The sequence below is a fragment of the Haplochromis burtoni genome, unplaced genomic scaffold (genome assembly GCF_018398535.1).
Source record: "Haplochromis burtoni strain Fernald_Lab_line unplaced genomic scaffold, NCSU_Asbu1 Contig_199, whole genome shotgun sequence".
Lineage (NCBI taxonomy): Eukaryota > Metazoa > Chordata > Actinopteri > Cichliformes > Cichlidae > Haplochromis > Haplochromis burtoni.
In genome coordinates, this window is record NW_024582560.1 from 628819 (window position 1) to 648421 (window position 19603).

Sequence of the window (19603 nt, forward strand, 5' to 3'; positions counted from 1 at the left end):
GTTGTTTTGTTTTGTTTGCCCAGCCAGGTGCCTTCCTGTGTATTACGCTAAGCTTTCAGTTAAAGTTTGCGATTTTGTGAGGATACTGTGGGATCTTTTTCTGCGCCCTGTGTTTGTAGCCTCCTCTCCCGGGGATCGGCATTCCCTTACAAATTTAAAGAAAATGTTTGTTGTTGGTTTAGATATCACAGCTTCTGTCTTAATATTTAGAATGGTATAAAGGCTGTGTAGAAGGACCCACACACACACACACACAGCGTGTACAGCCGTGTACTTTCTGGGTTGGCACACACACTTGCACTGCAGCTCTCCCAGATTGCGCACACCTCCTGACGAAGCCTGCTTCCTCTCCACTCCAGTGTCACTAAAAGCAGTAGAGAGCTCGTCAGTGCCATCACCATTACCTGTCCGCTCACCTGCCTGGCACCACCCCTTGAGCTCACTGCACCACCCCTCCCCTGCAGCTGAGTGAGGGACCACACCTCTGCCACAGGTTGTAATGTCATATCAGTAATCAAAAACTCAAGGCCCATCTTCTGGCCAATTAGACCCAAATAATGAAGCTTTAAATCACCATAACTTTGAATAGTAACAACCATCATTTATCACATGCTATTTTAATTGCAGCCCAGAAATGTAGGTCATGGTAGGGGTAATCAATCCATTCTCCTGGCTTTATCTTATTTTATTTGGTCAGTTTGTCCAAAAGGATGAAATGCACAGCACACAAGAGGGAAAAGGGGAGATTTCATCTGTAGATGCCACTACTTGGCTCTGTGTTTTTTTTGGATCAATACTCTATCAACCAGTGCTGAGCTAGAGCTTAGTCCTGTGTGGCTTTTCATCTTCCTGTTGGTTCCAGTGGCTCACCACTGACCACACAGACCTGAGTGACAGGAGAAAATACGTAATGACATCCTCTATTGACAGATAACAACAGATAAATCGAATCAACAAGAGAAATTGTATGCTGCTCTGAGGAGACTTAGCCAAGCTACATGAGGTTTCTCTGCACAGGCATGTATCTTAGTTAAAGGTAATGTAAATGCCAGAATTAATCTAATTAAATCCTGAAATTATTCGCGAAAAAACAATTTCAGGAACAGCTTGTCCCAAGTGTTGTCGATGCTACGCTGTATTTTGTATGCTATCATGATATCCCATTAATTTTAGCAGGGTTAGTCATTTGCATGCTGGTTTAAGCTAACGGGATACATAATGTTTCCTGCTTCGACAACACTCCCCTACTTCACTCTGAGCTAATGAGGCCATTTGTCTTCTGATCCACAGGAGAATGTGCTTATCACTGCATTACCTATTAAGCTTCTCATGGCCCCCAAAATGAAAGTGCTGTCATTAATATCCTTCACAGTGAAAAAAAATCAGAAGGAAGAAAATAATTCTTCTCCAAGGGGCCGGGTGTGTGTGTGTTTTTATGCATGTGAATGTCAGGTGATTGAAAGCTGTCTGCTTTTTTGCTCCAGAGCATCACTGAGTGATTGAGTGTGCTCTGCTCTTGACTCGGCACATTAATATGTTCACTCAGTCACACGACCACGTGTCCCCACAGAAAGGTTTACATTTTGAAACTTCATACTTGGTATTTTGAATTGTTACTATTTCAAACATCCCAAAATACATACAAATAAAATAATTTCTTGGTTTTTGTCATATGATTTCACACACACTGCATGTTAATAAAAATAGTCAAAATTGATCAAATTTAGGTCGTGAATATTTGAAATGACAAATCATCTGAACCAGTATTTAAAGATGCACAACCCCTGTACCAAAAAAAGCTTGTGACATGGCATAAATTTAAATTAAAACAGAGTGCAATGATATGCAAATCTCATTTAAAAAATGCACATTTTATTTAAAACTTAAAGCATATCCATTTTTTAAACTGAGCAGAAGTACAATTTTTAAAAAATGTAAGCTCATTTTGAATTTGATGGCAGCAACATGTTGCAAAAAAAAATTTGGGCCAGGCCATGTTTAGCACGGTGTTGCATCCTCTCTTCTTTTAACAACAATCCATAAACATCTGGGAACTGAGGAGAACAGCTGTTGGACTTTTGGGAGAGGAATGTTGCCCGATTCTTCTGTGATACAGGATTGTAGCTTCTCAGCAGTCCTGTATCATTTCATGGTGAAAGGTCTGGACTGCAGGAAGGACACAGATGCATATGGCTTAGCACTGACTTGCTGAAATATGCAAGGAGATCCTGTTTCTCTTCTCTGAAATTTATAGAATTTCAATTTTGGGTGATGAAACTTTGCCTCAGTCTATTTTAAATGAGCTTTGGCCCAGAGAAGACAGCAGCATTTCTGGATCATGTTCACATATTGCTTCTTCTTTACACGTTAGAGCCTGCATTTGCATAAACTGCATTTGTAGATGTCACAGTGAGCTGTGTTTCACAAACAAACGGTTCCTGAGCACATGCAGTAATTTCCATGGCAAAATCAGCCTTATTGTTAGCGCTGAGCTTCCTGAAGCCGATTATATGGTCGAGCAAAGGTACTGCGTTCGCTGTCTGCTCCACTCCAGGGACTGCCCGTCTGCCTGCACTGAGCTCTGTTGTCAGTTGAAAGCAGTGTAAAAAGTATGTGTTACAACCGGTCTTTGGGCCACTGATGTTACTGCTGTTGTTGGTACGTCAGTCAGTCGCGAAGGAAAGCAAAGTTATAACATATAAAGAGCTGAAGTGAAACCGAGTGTTAAAAGCTATTAAAAGTGTGCACTGCAGCCACTGTCTGTGTTTTTCATACTGTATTTCTTCTGAAGTTTTTTTGGTGGCGCTCTGGTGAACTCCGCTGTCGCCCCCTTTTCTGTTCCAGCCCACTTGTCAATCAGTCAACATTCAGCAGTCGCTCAAGTCACCTGCATCCGACAACGTGCAGTCAGGATCTTGGAGAATTGCACCGGAGAGAGTCTCGGGTGGTTGTCTCTGTCTGGCTGAAAAGTATATGTGAACAGATGCGTTTGCAGGACCATAAAACCATCCTGGGGGCACGAAGACCAAGGACATCCAGCTTTTTGTAAACTGGATCTTTGAAGCTTGTCCTTTCTAAGATGTTCTTTTTATACCCAGTCATGTTACTGACCTGTTACTAATTAACCTAATTAGTTGCAAGATGTTTGCCCAGCTGTTTATTTTTTTAAATTACCACTTACTTTTCCAGTCTTTTGTTGCCATGTCTCATTTTTTAAAATATATTGCAGACATCAAATTCAAAATTAGCTAATATTTCAATGAAAAAGTAAAATGTCTCAGTTTAAACATTTTGTGTTTTTATATTTTATTGTGAATAAAATATGGGCTCATGAGATTTGCAGATCTTTGAGTTCTGTATTTATTTAAATTTTTTCATATAGTGTCTGGTCTTTATTTGAATTGGGGTTATAAGATGTTATCACATATCTGCTGAAGCACTTTTCTACATATTTCCCAACAGAGGTACATGTGAAAATACAAATCGCTTACTCAGTAAGATCAGATATTAAACAGTTTTTAACCTGTCAGGTCTCTCATGCTCGATTATGCTGAAGAAAGATTAGCTTCTTTACCAGCCAAGTGTTTTTAGTAGTGAGACTGTCTGGTGATGATTGTCTCATGTTTGCTACATGACAACAAGCAGAAGCCAGTGCAGAAGCGCCAAACACTGCAGTTCCTCTACGTGCCACTTGAGGCTGGCTCCGAAAGGTGGTCAATCCCCATAGACTTCCATGTTAAAATTGTTTTAGCCTCTATGGAGCCCTTTAAAAATCATATATGTGGATACTTGAATTAGATTTTGTAGCTTTTCCAGCAGATTTGACTAATAACATGGCTTGTGTGGTATAGTTTGTGACTCCGTTTTGTGAGTTCTGTGAGTGAAATTCTAGTTTTTTGTTAGTATTTTAGCATTACTTAGCCAATATGTGCATCTCTGCACCTGTACAGCTTCTAGATGCAGCTTGGTAGCCAAGCTGGGAAGCGCCCGCTCAACCAAATATTGTCACATATTGTTCTAAAAAATCCAAGATGGTGGTGGCTAAATGTGCTGTCCAAAATCCACAAGATGAAGTCTCAAATGCTATATTAATCTAGATAATCTATAGATCTGGCCTGATTCTCACAATATAGTCATGCCGTTCATTTGTGAAATTGACAATAAGAAGAGTTAAAGGGAGAATAGAAAGAGTTTATTACTTTGCTAGCAACTGTGTGAAGCTTTACTTAGCCATTAGCCAACAGTGCTCAATAGCCTTGTAATTTCAGAATGTAAAATCTAAATGCTTATTTATCCACCTATGTGAACTTTTAGCTTGTTAAACTCAGATGCTAACATGACAGCACTGACATGACACTCGGGTAACAAGAATACTATTAGTTTTGCAGGTAAAAGGTGTTGCCTGGAGATGGAATTTAAAATTTAAAATTGAAATAGGAACACAAAGAGGGGGGAAATCCTTTCCAGGCCAACATGTTGGGCCAGTTGAGTGACCAACCATGTCGTTGCTGTCTTTTTAGCCATGTAGCTATCTTACATTAAATGCAAAAAAAAAAAAAAAAAAGTTTAAAGCTTGTTAGAAGCTCCTCAAGGCATGATAGAGCATATTTCATTGCAATTTATACACTAACACCCCCACCGCTGAGGAAAATCATATATCAGTCACATCAGCAGTGAGCCAAACTGACTTATATCTTATTCATATAAGGCTCAGCATCAGCCAAATGTAACAGCAAAACCAATACTTCATAGAGGCCTGCCAAACACATCCACTTGAATGGTTTTTAAGAAAGATGAAAAGGAACTGGAGCAGTGAAATGTTGACAACATCAGCCTCAGAGGAGGAGGTTCCAGGTGGGTTTGCCAGAGCGTAGAGCTCCTTCCCACTGTACCTCCTCTAGGAGACATAACATGGCTGGGTGAACTCCCCTGTACAGCACCTTCATTCTCCCTGTGTCACGTCCCATTTGTAATGCTCACGACACGAGAATCAAACGACACTGGATTGCTTTTGTTTTTGAATTTTCTCAGATGCATGAGAGGCGTGCCTCTGTGTAATTGTCTGCCATTTATACTTAAACAAAAAGACGTACTGTTTTCAGCGTGTAGCTCTGCAATGCATGTGAGTAGTTGTGTGTAATTCATGTCAAGGGGATTTAAGTTCAGTAAGTGCTTTCTTTGGCAAATGCAGTACAGTAATATTGCCTGTTCCTATACAGTAAACAGTGTCCATTAGGAATCCATAAAGCATTATTATGGTTTGTCACCATTAGTCTTTGTCGCTATTATTCACTTGTTATTTCTCAGCTTTCCATCTAATGGCCTACCTCCTTCTGATTCCCTTGTCACTTTCCCCTTCAGCCCACCCTCATGGTCCCCACGCCCCACGAGCCTAACATTTTAAAATGTTTCCTAATTAAAGCAGAAAGTCATTCCAAGCAGATGGCATGAGCTGGCCTAAGTAATTATTGCCAAGTGAACCATGGCCCCTGTAGACCTTGACTGAAATGAGTCGCAGGCTCAGTTGTACTGAGTAAGAAGCTCAGCATCTCAGCAAGAAACATGACATGGGCACGCTTGACCTGGAGGGGCCACATACTGGATCAGTGTGAGATTTTCAAAGACTTTGTCATGCGATCAAAAACAGTCTTAAGCACACCCTTAACCAGCATACCACAGAGCCTTACGCTCTCATCCTGCCCCATCTTTCTTTTCGTTCATCTCACGGGAGTCAAACTAATTAACACGATATTAATACCCATCCAGAGATTTGAATGCAGAGGAATGAAAGGTTTGTTTGGGAAGTTAAAAATGTTCAACTTGGTACTGAATAAAACATTCACCGTGCTGTGGCTTTTTCGAGGATTTGTAGGGAAGATCTTATGAGTCTAATTATTCTGTCGCAGGAGGTGTGGTACCTTTAAAGCTTGTATTGTGCCCGTGGGTACCCTGTGTGTTCCTTTTCCTTCTTTACCCTGCCAAACCTACATGAGTGATGATATATTTTAGAAATATGCATGTGTGTTGCAGGAAGCACACAATTTGCATCTTTAAAAGTGATGTGCGCACACTGCTAATGAGTTTATACACTTGTGGGGAAGATGGGTTAAAAGGATATCACAATCCCCTGTTTGCCACATATTGTCTGTCTTCACCTTTAGTGAAAGCCCACATTACTAATGAGGACTCGTGTGTCACTTAAGCGCCGCTCTGGAAAACCAGCACACTTTAAGCGACTCAAGAAAAATAAGCATCAAAGGGTTTTTGCTTTGTTTTGTGGTAAACTTAGAGGCCTGGGATTTACACAGGCTGAGAAAAAAGGAAGGAACGACCTAGGGTTGAAAGAACAAAAGCAGTAGAGAGGGGGAGTCGTGGAGAAAGGGGAGTGTTTCTCTCAGTAATGTAATAGGGTCAGCTCATAACGTTTTGCAAGAAAAGGCGAGAACGAATGTTAATTTAGAATTTTTTCAAGTTAATGAGACAGCGGTCTGTGATAAACACACTCACTGCTGAAATGCATGTTTATTGGAGCGACCCTGTTACACACTTAATAATTTCCTCTAATAACGTCAGCAGGGTTGAGTTGTTACTGGTTTGACGCCGACTATAGGCACAGGAGAAATTGTAGAACGGGGTAATTAACAGGTTTTACAATTACAATACATTAGAGACAAGCAGGTTCCTATTTAAGTGCTTCTTGGTGACAGCTGACTACTTTGAGGTGGGTGTGCAGTCAACCTGCTGCACGCTGCTCTGATGGGTTGTGAAAAACAACATTGAACACCTACCCCTCAAATGAATACTATGAAATATTCAGGCACTGCCATAGTTTATCCTGAGTAACATACACTCTTCAGCACAATGGTAAGTGTGCATATCAGTGTCAGCACTAAGATAAAATCCACCTTTTCTCCCAAAGTGAATTTGTAAAGGACACAGACAGCATCTGGTGGTAAATTTAAATAATATAATACATCACAGGTTGTCATCCATAAAAGTGCACACACAGGACCGAGCATGCAAATTGCACACTGCTCAGTATACAATGCATGATGTTACGTTACAGTACATGATGCAATACATTGTAAAGTAATGCAGTGTGTCCCAGGAATGTGCTTGCAGTTTAAATGTTACTCTTGCTCCTCTACCATTGCTCCCCAACAATTTGGGAATTTCATTTTGCCGGGAAACAGCAGGATATTATTTACACATGCTCAAAGAGAGGTTTAAATATAAAGACTCATCTTACCTCTTTATTGGAACTACAAGCATATTGTTCGTGGTGCAGGAGCTGAAGTTGAAGTCCTTCACAGTGTTTGACCTAAAGGTTTGTTATAGCTGTGGCATAGAGAAGGAAATGTCGGACATCAAGAGAAACCTTTTTTGCCCAATGTTTGACGACAGCAAATAAAACCAAGGTCAAGAAAGAAGCTGCAGTAGTAGGAGCACTGCTAGGAAAGCCTTTTGAAAAATCTTTCTCTATTTCTTTACAGCCCCTCAGCTAGATTTAAGCTCCCAGGACAACTCTAAATGCTATATCTAATTTGAAACATCAGTGCCAACATGGGAGCCAGCTTTGAAACAGTCGTGGCAGTGTAACAGCACCACAGATCGCAGCTGAGGGCTTTTAGCCAGTGATTTATTAGACTGTAGCACAGGTCCAGCTGAGGAAATTGAATGGCTCTGCCCTCTGCCTGTATCTGACTCTCTTGCAATACTAGCAGCTTAGGTGCTACGAGTGGAGAGTACTTTTTAAAAATTGTATTTTATGTGTGTGTGTGTGTATCTGTGTCAAGAGTTCATGTTTTACGTTACACTTTAAACAAAGTTGATGAGAGTTTTTTGGATGGTAACAGTAAAAAGCTCTCGGCTGTTGGTGAAAGTTTTCTTCTTCTTGCTTAAACAGGCCTTTTTTCCTGACTCGTGTTTTTTTGATTTCCAATTCTCAGCACGCCTGACATGTTTATCAGCCCGTGGCCTTGCTGGCGTGTAACTTTCCATCGTAAACAGGTTTGCGAGGTAAAAGGTTTAACCTCCCTGAGCTTGTAGTGTTCGGCAATCAACATCCATTTCACTGCTCTGTGATGGAAAACCTGAAGGAGAGATTAGACTGTTTTTGGAGATCAGCAGATTGAGGGAGGGGGAGGAAGAACGCGGAGGGAGAGGCAGTGCAATGAATAAAAGTCAAGAAAATGGGGAAAGTGTAGATAATTAGTGGAGGATATCTGGAAGGAGAGCATGCACTATAGAGAACTGCACAGGAATAATGTAAGAAATGATGAGACTGATCTCTGATGAGGGGAATAATTGCAGGGATTATGATAACTCTACCAATTTCATGACAGAAATCAAGTTCTGCTGCAGACTATATATGGGTTTAACTATTTTTCCAACATCCTGTCTTGATTCTTTTCTGCTCTGTCTGTGCTTCTCTGTCTGAGCAGCCAGGAAAACATGTGCCCCAGCAGAGTTTGCTTGTTTGAATGGGCAGTGTGTCCCAGGACGCTGGCGCTGTGACGGGGAACCAGAGTGTCCGGATGGGTCCGATGAGGCAGAGGAGACTTGCAGTAAGTGAAATCATTCAGCTGATCACATTACTTGTAGTATAAAGCACTTTGAATTCAAGAACCAGACCATTTAGCATTCACCATCAAGATCAATTTGAAATTTGGTTTCAACTTAGTTTTATAGCACAGCTGGTGTCATGGTCACTTTATGAACGTTGTACACACCAAGTCAAGCCAAGTTTAGTCAATTAATGCACAGAACTAGAGGTTGTTTCACAGTGGTAGTGTTCTAAAAGGCTAATAAATGCATCCAAACAGCCTGGAAGGAAGGTCCCAGACTGTCAAAGTTTTGTCAGAGGGCCACCATCACCCTGTCACTAAGAGTGTGTGTACAATCTTTCATACAGACACAAAAAAGAGATAAAGAAAGTCAAGTTCTGACTATATGTTTTTGTAAAATTCTACCATCAGTGGACTGATTTGTCTAAATTTGCATGTCGCAGTTTGGGACTGCAGTCAGTGGCCCGAAGGAAGCTTTTAGTTCTTTGGAGTTCCCGGGAGGAAGAAATAGTTCTGGATACTTTGGGTGTAGTTTGTGTTTGTGCCATATTGGACTTTAATTATGTCAATGCGGAAATTCCATCAAAACTACAAAAACCAGTTCAGTGTTTTTAATATTAACTTAAACTTCTCCAGCAACTTGTAACGTCAGTCAGACTCATTGGCACTGTGCAAAAAAGAAGCCGTGGCTAGCAAAGTATATTGCTAGTGGGGTTTTGGGGGTATTTTGTGTGCTGCATTTAAATCACACCTTCTTCTTTGTGGTGTTGCCTCCTGTTAAACCTATACTCAAGTTTTTAATTTCCTTCGTTATCATGGCTGTGATGGCAGTTAAGTTATCCCCCCTGCCTCCACTCGCCCACGCACTTCAGTATTCAGCAGTGTCTGATGCTGAGTGCAATAAAGGCCTTGATTCGTTTTCTGCCAAGCTGTTAGAACCTGGGACATCTGGCTGGCTCACTTGTAGACCCTGCCAGTCTCACTCTCCCACACACAGATACTGACAGCGTAAGGTGAGTTGACTCCATATCCAAGCAGGGACTCAAGTGTGGGAGGCTTGAGCCCGTTAATTGTTTTCCGTCTTTGACTGATAATTTTCTCTTTCTCCCCTTGCTGCTTGAGACTCTCTTGGGGTCAAACATCAGACAAAGCACAGAAATAACCTCACTCATACATAATAAGCTCTTAAGAAGAGGTAGAGAATAAATGCACAACGGAATATAGCTTCAAAAATCTGTTCATTGGGCAAATTATATCCTCAGTAATATTACGTTAATAATAAAACTGTATTAGAGTTTAAACATTACAGAATCAGCACATAATATGTTTATATGTATGATTATGATCAAAATGATAATAACAATTATATTGAGATCACAGTTATTTGTCACAATTAATCATTGATTTGAGTTTATTTGAACTTTCATGTAAACATAACACATTCACATTCATTTTAAGTTTGTGTTAGATCTTTGCATTAAAAAATGGTCCCTCTTTTTTACCTACATAAAGTGCAGGTCTTAGAAGAACAATAAAAAAATATATAAATTAGCATAAAATAAATGAATGGGGAACTGTTTTCACTTTTACATTGTGGTACGTGCCAGTTAATGAAAAGTTCTTTTATTAAATAAGGTGTTTATTCATGTGGCCTAAGTACATCTCCTACAAGCTACATATAAAAAATTTCTCTTTCATTGTACCTGCATGATAGATGTGAATAAAACAAAGTCCTCAACAGCCCTCGTTTTGCATACAGTATTGCCACTTTGGAGAAATAACCGAGCGAGGGGATAATCTTTCCTCCAAGTAAGGTGACTATTTTCCTGAAACCTCAGTTACTTACTGTATTCATTGAACATATTTTTGGGAAGTGCACTGATGATTTCACTTTGTCTTTATGAGCTGGTTGGATTATTTAAACATCTGAGTTGGTGTTGGCCAATTCACGTTGGCAAACATTGTGTTTTCTTTCGTGGCCTTCATGCATTCAATTTTGTGGTTCGTTTTTCCATGAGGGGTTTAAAGGTTCTATAAGTAAGATTTGTTTCATCACACTTCTGTGTTTGCTGTAATCTGAGCTTCATTATTCAAGGTTTTGAGCAGAGGCGAGCAAACTGCAGCAGCAGTTTTCATGATCATGAGCTCAGTATCAGTTGTTCTACTGTAACATATCAGGGTCATTCAGTGTATTTTATAATGCTAGTGTTGGCTAATGATGTTAGATGGATTTTTTCTTTTTGTTGCGTTCTAGTGTACAAAAACTTTGTGGCTATAAATAAGCTTTTATTTTTCTTGAAATTGTACATTTTCTCATTTTAAAGATCTGATGTTTTCTGTCTTCTACCATGAATAAAATATGGGCTTATGAGATTTGCAAATGGTTTAGTTTTTATTTACATTTCACAAATGTCCCGAGTTTATTAGAATGGGGGTTGTATATATACAATGCCTTTAATACCAATGTTCTGCTTAAGCTTTCATACATACTGGGGCAGGCTGGTATTGGTTCAAGCTGATAATGATGTGATGTCTGAGGGTGTTACTTTGATTCTACCCACCTTTATCAAGCATTATGTCTTTAAACTCTGCCTTAAATTTACAGTGGGATGGTGTTAAAGTGAATCCAAATGAGTGTGGAATAAATGAAAGAAAAAGCCAAAGGAATCTTTCAGAGGACGTTCATTCTAGTTTTGTTTCATTTTTCTTTGGCTGTGAGTCGGTTTGATGAATAATGAAGCAGCCTAGCAGAGCATCTAATGTCACTTGCTGAAAAGTTGAATGCGAGGAGGGAGGCACGAAGGGATCTCTGATGGATAACAAGTTTATATTGGAAATCCAATTAAAGATAAATGAAGGAAGGATTCATCTCTTGGCTGCAGAATAAAGAGATAAGGATCTGGGTTGAGAAGAAAGCCATTTATATGGAAATCCCATATGGATTCAGATGATGTAATGGAAAAAAAAATCAGCTGTTGCATTTTTTTTGCTTTTCTCTACAAACAAAAACCTGTTCCAAAAAAAAAAAGAGGTTATTTCTTTGTAATATATTATTTTTGCCAGTCTAGACTGATACTTCATGTGCAGGAAGAGGGAAACATCCTTCTTCCTGCATTTCAGGTCGTGCTTACCCTGCAGCCCGCAGCCCTGCTGATTATATGTTCAGAAGAGAAGCGTCAGATCAGGCCTACATCCTGAACAGAAGGATTGCTAATGAGAGCCTCTTCATCACAGCTGTTTTTCTGCTTGAGTAAATCCAGCTGTGTCATTATCACTCTGAAAACGGAACGAAGAAAGACTCAAGGATGGACATTGTTCAAAAATGCACGGAGCATCTTAACCAACAGCAAACAACCCGCTCTTGAGTGGCTGCCGTATCAGGTGTCACATTAACCTTGTTTCACTGGTAAAGTACTTATCTGTGCCATTCACTTGATACAGTTACAACCCTATAATGAGAAATTTACATCAGTTGGCAAAAAAACCAATGAAAAAAACAGTCAGCGTGTTTTTTTTTCCTGAATAGGGTAAAGATGAAAAAACAAACTCATCACATCCGTGTTTTGATCAACATTCCTTTTCCATGCTATACTTTGAAATCAGAAGCGTCACATGTATCAGTCAATTAGGCTGCACTAAAGTCTAACAACAAACAGAAGCTTGCAATTTCACACAGACTGCATTCAATCTTCGATGTGACAGAGATATACAATTTACCATTATATAAACAGCAGAGAGCAGTCACAGCATTGCAGTTTTTACACAGTTTCCTTACACATAGCACGGCATACAGCTTAAAACATCATGCTTCGGTTATTCTCTTGCCTGATGAGTCAGGAGTTATACTCACAGAAAGCCTTCGTCTTGTTTTTCATTCAGATCTCCTGCCCAGTTATCCTGTATGTTCTGTTTCAGTTTCATGTGCTCGCAGATGTACAGTCAACTTTGCAGATGTACATAACTAAGACATTTTTTTATCGGTGCTGCGGACATCTGTGCCAGAATCATTCTGGCTCACTGACTGGATTCCCAATTACACGCTGGAGTAGCGTTTACACTGCTGTATTAAGAATTCAAATTCAGGCCACACGGAGTTAGTTACTTGCAAGCCCTGAAAAATGAATCATGACTCTTTGGAGGAGCACGTGAAGCATCAGGGCTCACAGTTTTTGCATTAGATTAATGTGTAGTCAAAGTGGAAGTTGGCCACTGCAGCCAGATGTGCAGCTGCTTCTCTGCTTCCTCACCAGTGCAGTGACATTTTATGCACTCTCAGCCACCAGAGACACTTTTTTAGGATATAAGGGGAGGAAGGAAATGCTTGCTTCTTGGTGCTTTCTGGCAATATTGCTGAGACCAACTTGATTCAGCTTGTCTGTTTGTCCTCTCTGCTTTTAAATTTCTGAAAACTGACAGGCATTCACAGTGTTTCCTCTTCCTTTGGGATTCTTTGAATATGAGGTGACAGAACCTTGAAATGCTGCGTATTTAACAATGTGGATTGTTCAGACAGGTAGAACTCTCCCCTTTAAACCCACAATATTGTGTTTTTAATTTAGTATTCTGAGTGGATTATAGATATTTTTCTGAAGGAGGTTTTGATGAAAACTTTCTTCTACAAACCACTTTGTAGATATTGAGCTTTTTCTGTGGGAGTTAATAACAGTGCATGGCTTATTTATTGACTTTATAGTAGGGAAACTGCGTGCTATTAATTGAATCATTTAAATTGCCTTGTATCGTTAGTTATGAAGAAAAAGTATTTGCTGGTAGATTTACTTTAGGCTGTTTAGAAAGGACTTCATAAATGCTGAGTATGTACGTATTTGTGTGTTGTTTTGCTCTGTTGATCCCTTTGTCTTTTTTATACTTTGTTTGTTAGCGATTTGCCAGTTTTAAAAGTGGGTTTGTTGTCATAGCTGCTTCATTTGCAAGCTGCTGTCAGGTTTAACTCTTAACAGAGTCTGATAATTCCAGGATTTAAAGAATTATATTTTTATCCATGTTGCAGTTACTTTCTGTATTACACAGTCCCAAGACTTAATAAGAGGAAACAGTTGCACTTCACCTTAGTTAGACTCAAACAGTTGTGGTTTGACTGGATGCTTATCATGAGCATGTGTGCAAGTAATCCCTATGAGCAGAAAGCTTAGGTTTTAGGTTTATCAAGGATATCCGTAACATGGTCGTGTCAGGCACACAGCTCTTGCTGTGAGCACAGCAGCCTCACTCACCTGCTGTGTAAACCTTCTGTTTACAAGGAACAACCAGTCAGAAGAAGAAGTCGGCTTAAGCCATTTTAGCTGCTTAAAGGGAGAGAAGCAAAATGACCATTTTTTAGACAGTGGATGAACTGAGGCTGCACCAAGTTCCAGCATCGTGGTTTATTTGTAAATGCAAGAATATAATTTTAGAACTGAAACGAGCTCAGTAGTTCTACTCTATTTTTCTTTAGTGTGTCAAAATGAAAAGAGAAAGGTCTATCACAGTTTCCCAAAATCTCACTAAGTCACAGTTTAAGTCCTTGAGAAATATGAACAAGGTGAAGATGTGCAATATTGGCAGTAATCCCATTTGAAGGACAAATATACCAAGTTTATAAATCCACTCATGTAGTTTTTTTTTTTTTTTTTTTAAATCTGGCTTGCTGTAAATGGTCTTTTGTACGTGCTAGCTCTATGATGGCATTCAAACTAGTTCACTCTCTACCCACCATCCACTATCTGCTGGGATTTGACACCAAAATATTAAAATACCAAAAATAAAATAAAGTACCAATATTTATTATTATTTAATTTTACCGTATTATTCTGGCTTTATTTAACTGATGAGGTAACAGTCAGGGAGCACAACAGCACTTAATATAAAGCAATAGTGCATGCCACAGCTCATTACTTGCTAATGTACGTTACTGAAAATAACAGTTTCCCATCTTGTAGTCGGCCAGAAGCAAGCATGTTCTCTGCTGTACCAAATCTATAATTCAAGTTCACACGGCCATGCTAACCCAGTTTAATGAAGCAGTGAATCTGAGAATGACTCACGGTATCTGAGCTTTTTTTGCTGTCTTTTTTAGCTCTGAGCCAGAATGACTGCGTTATCTTCCTCACCATCAGAGCCCCCAACACTGACATACACAGGTGCTAATGCCTGAGACCTCACCTGAAGCACATAGAGCCGAATGGATGCACACATCAAAGCCTTTTTAGCACTGACATTTGGAGTAGAGGGCTAGAAACAGGCTTCTGAAAAATCTCTACATTTTGAATGATGATTTCTAGGGTTTAATTGGAACACGTTACAAACAGCAACCATCTATATTAGGTAGACATGCTTTCACAATAAGCTGAGTGCATATTTACAAAGCTGTCATGAGCTGGCTGCAGGATGAATCGATGCTATACATTATCTGCTATCATATATGCAAAAGAGACATCCGTGTATACAAATGTGCTACAAATGATTACTTGCATGGCACGCTGTTGTGTAATGTAACATTATGATGGTGCAGTTCGGTATATCAAATCAGGTGAATACATTTTCAGTCCTTTTTTATCACAGTATCGTTCCCACTGACAGCTGACAAATTGAAGAGCTTCTGCACTTTCTCCATTCGAAGCCAAGTTTCAGGTAAAAAGCTGTCAGTAATAACAAGGTCAGTTATGACGATCAAAAGGAAAAATAAAGCTATTACACCATTGAAGGGTTGAAGTGAACGCAGCCTTTGGGTCTTGTAAAAGGTGATAAATTCTAAACGCATCTTCTGCCAAGATGACACAGTGCAGACGAAACCTCAGTTTTCACTCAGATGGTAAACAACAGTCTGATTCTCAGCTTGTCTGTGAGTAATTGGCTTTTATTAAGTTGCCTCTTTTACAAGCAAAAAAAAAATCTCATTACGCGTCTTTATAAAATCGCTAATCTGTAGCTGTCACAATGAGCAGTGAGGTACCACTGCTTTGTTGTAGTGAAGTCTGGTTTCTTTGTTTGGATTTGGGAGGAGTGGAGCTCACGCTTCATTAAAGAGTCATCAGTTAAGAGGACAGGACAGCTCGCCCTCCGCTTAGTGGATTCACATTCTGCTCGACACTGTGCTCTGCCTGCCTGTCCTCCTTCATCTCCTTCCACTTACTTTGTATGGATGGCTTTGATTTAGCTTCAGGATAAAAATCTGAAAGGTCATGCAGCAGTTTGTCTCTCCCTTCTTCCTTATATACAGTGTCTTGCTCTGTGCACAGCTCCCTTCTTATAGATTCTTTCATGCTCTGACGCTTTCGTCTCTCTCTACTTTTTTGCTGCTCTCTGCTAACTTTTAAAAAACATTTTCAAAAATTTTCTGTTTGACTGACATTAGTCCAGCTCCCTCATACAGGATGTTATTTCCTCTGCCAAAAATTCCACCTCGTCTGCTTTTTCATCTTTTCATGTTTCATGTATTTCTTTATGATCCAGCCTTTCGCTCTTTCACTTTACTCCGCTATAATTGTTTCAGTGATCAGTCCTTGACAGGTGTCTGTGAAAAGAAACACATACAGTGTGTGATTCATTAAACATATCACAGAACATAATGATTGAATGAAAAGCTTTGCACAGCTCGTACACCTTCAGACTTCTTGCACAGCAGAGCTGTGAGGTAGAAGAGGCCATATCTGATTACTCCTTTTATTTTTTACTTATTCCAGTCTAATTGCATGGCTTTATCTAGGATATTTTTTAGTTTATTACATGTCTGTGTTGCTGAGTGACAAAGTAAGCTTTTTTATCCACTTACCTCACACCGCACTGTCTGTGGACTGAAAAACAATTGCAGGTAAATGTCATTGCTCCACTCTTTGGAAACAGCCTAAAAATACTGGACTGCAAACTTTTTTTCTCCATCTGGGGTGAGGACCGCGCTGTGTCAGCCATCCTCCCTGCTCACTCTCCCCCGCCACCAGCTGTCAGGAGAGAGCGGCAAATGTTGAGACCTGCCTGTCATCACATTAAAAAATATTATCAACAAAAATATCAGCATTTTTACAAATAAAATAGATGAATACGTGACGCACCATGGTCATTTCTGTATTTTCAGAGGGAAGGAATCTGTAAGAATAAACAAATAGTTTTAAATGCTGACATTATATTGTAAGAAATGATCTAGCAAGCTTCTGGCGGTACCTCAGTGTAATCTTCTGTGTAGTTGACAAAGAACACACACATCAATTATCGTTAACGATCCTTACAGGTCCTGTCTCCATGTCTGGGATAATAGATCATTCTGAGTAATTAATGAAGTGACTATTGTTGTTTATATACAAATGAGCACAACTCACCTCGGAGACGATCATTCACAAATTGAGGCTGCTGGTGTGTAATAAACTCAGAGGGAAAACTGTTGGAGCCAATAAATTAAAGTTCAGCTCCTGCTGAAGTTGGACGTGTTGCAATAACTGAGATAATGAAACCCTGCAGACTGCAATGAGGAGGAGTTCCTCATTCTAGCTTCAAACAGGATCAGCATATTGACACTAGTTGTTACACCTTATTGTTATTTGTAATTTATATTGTTCAATGTTCACTCAGTTTAAAATGTAGTGTCCAGTGTTAGGTAGTCTGCTCCTTTTGCCCCAAAAGATTTAGCTGCAGGGAATATGTAGCTTCCAAAGTTTGATTCATGTGACCTTTATTGCATTTCTTCCTGTTGAAGTCACAGTTGTCAAACTGCATAATAATATTTATTATTTAAAGACCATTTTTTTAGAGATCCTTGTAAGTAAATTTGTGTTTCTGATAACCCGTATTGCTGTGACTTTGAAGTGTTCAACACAATACAGGGTGACTGAATACAATTATAACTGCTTTATATTTTATTTGTGTTGTTGAAATGATAGTGATACTGGCACTGCAATACATATACTGTACTAAAAAAACAACTAACATGCAATTGTCATAGTTAAAATCTTCTGATTATTGGATTCGTAGGACAGCAATGGTGGTGCGGTAGTTAGCACTGTTGCTTCAAAGCAGGAAGGTCCTGGGTTGTAGTCCCCCGTCTGGCAGCGGCCTTTCTGTGTGAAGTTTGCATGTTCCGGCGGTGTCTGTGTGGGCTCTCTCCAGGTACTTCTTCCCACAGTTCAAAGACATGCAGGTAGTGGGGTTAGGTTAATTGGTGATTCTAAATTGCCCATCTATGTGAGTTTAAATGTGAATGGTTGTCTGTCTATGTGTTTGCGCTGTGACAGACTAGGGACATGTCCAGGTATACCCTGCCTCTCACCCTATGACAGCTGGGATAGGCTTCAACCTTGAATTAGATAAGCAGAAGAAAATGAATGGATGAATAGGTGAGTGCATGGATGGATATTGAATTGACATTAAATGGTAAATGGCCTGTATTTGTATAGCGCTTTACACATCCAGTCATTCACCCATTCACACACTGGTGATGGCAAGCTACGTTGTAACCACAGCCACCCTGGGGCGCACTGACAGAGGTGAGGCTGCCGGACACTGGCACCACCAGTTGGCAACGGGTGAAGTGTCTTGCCCAAGGACACAATGACTGAGACTGTCCAAGCCGGGGCTCGAACCGGCAACCTTCCGATTACAAGGCGAACTCCCAACTCTTGAGCCACGATCGCCCCATCAAATAAAAATAATTCAATTTGATCATAAAGGCGGCTTTCTGACTATACGAGATTAACTATATGGACCTGGTTTGAAAATCTTGGGAGACTTTCTCACTTTCTGGTTCAATTACCCACAATGCAATTCACACCTAACATTGCTGGTGACAGCACCAGAGATTCTTTTTAGCTTCTTAAATTGGTATTCGTTAAGGATGTTGTTCTCACTTATCACACCACACAGGATCCTGTTATACCATTGTTTGTCAGTTTGTGTACAGCAAGAATATAAATACCAGCTATGATGTGTAGCTGGAAAATTACACCTTATATTGCTAATGGAGTTGACAGAATATGTGGAAAGAATTATGCTTAATTGAATTAAAATACAATTAGCTAAAAAGGTAATGAGGATAAATAGTTTACTTAAAAAAGTGGATAAACAGTTAAAACAGCTTCTGTCACACTATGTCCAGCAACTAAAGCACAGTTGTACCAATATCTGTGTGAATCTAATTTATAGTTCTAAATAAGACGACCGAATATCAACCACAAATTTTTCTGAACAAGTTTAATGAGTGAAGCTGATGCAGGGTAACATCATATCGTACCCTGTGTCAAAAAGGCTTTTAAGTGGCATTTTAAATATAATAAAAACTCAAAAAGATCGATAATTTGCACACGCGTCTGATTTCTTTCTGGAAAGCTTAAGGCTGCACTGTAAGCAAACATGTATAATTAACAACATGCTTCATATTAAACGCACTGTAATCTGGATCAAACCGACCCTGTGCCAACTAGAGCAGATTGGCAGGAAAAGGAGGAGGGGCTGGGTTGAGCTTTTGCTTTATAGCCAGCCGTGCATTTGCTGTATTTCATGATCTTCCTACATGTTTCTTGAGAGGCAGCCCACGCAGTAAAATCAATTGGCCAGGGTGGTGGAGTTTTGGATAATTTTTTTAAGAGCATTGTGGGGGTGATAAAAACCAAGTCCAGCTGTGTCTCGTAGTAGTTGTTGTTGTTGCCTTTATGGACCATAAAACTACAGTAATCTCCCTATCTCTTTTATCTCTGCCCACAGGCAAACAGACGTGCCCTCCAGAGAAATTTGACTGTGGGGGATCAACTAACAAGTGTGTCTCGTTGTCATGGAGATGTGATGGGGAGAAAGACTGCGAGAATGGCGCTGACGAGGAGGACTGTGCGTCTGGTGAGTTTATCCGAGTCAGTTCACTTACCATAATGAAATAAATACCCCGATCAGATGGTTTTACTTCCACGTTTAACTGCTGAGTGCATTTGTAGAGGACATTTTGGTCCAGATTTCACCAGTGATGGATGTGCAGAAGCGAATGACTCGACAAGCAGCCGAATAACGAGAACCCAGATTCCCGTTTTGTATTTCATAGGGTTTTATCTTTTCTGATCTCA

The 19603-nt window shown here is 39.8% G+C and overlaps 1 protein-coding gene across 5 annotated transcripts in view; it reads left to right on the forward strand.

The window, feature by feature from the left end:
- The window catches only part of LOC102295399 (low-density lipoprotein receptor-related protein 8), a 95554-nt gene that overhangs the window by 21897 nt on the left and 54054 nt on the right, over positions 1-19603 (forward strand). For 4 of the 5 annotated variants that reach the window (XM_005935654.2, XM_005935656.2, XM_014337918.2 and 1 more), the window contains exons 3-4: positions 8445-8567; positions 19254-19382. In XM_005935654.2, coding sequence (XP_005935716.1) covers positions 8445-8567; positions 19254-19382 — 252 coding nt within the window. The remainder of the gene's footprint in view (positions 1-8444; positions 8568-19253; positions 19383-19603) is intronic. The other variant, XM_042226162.1, reaches the window with a different exon arrangement.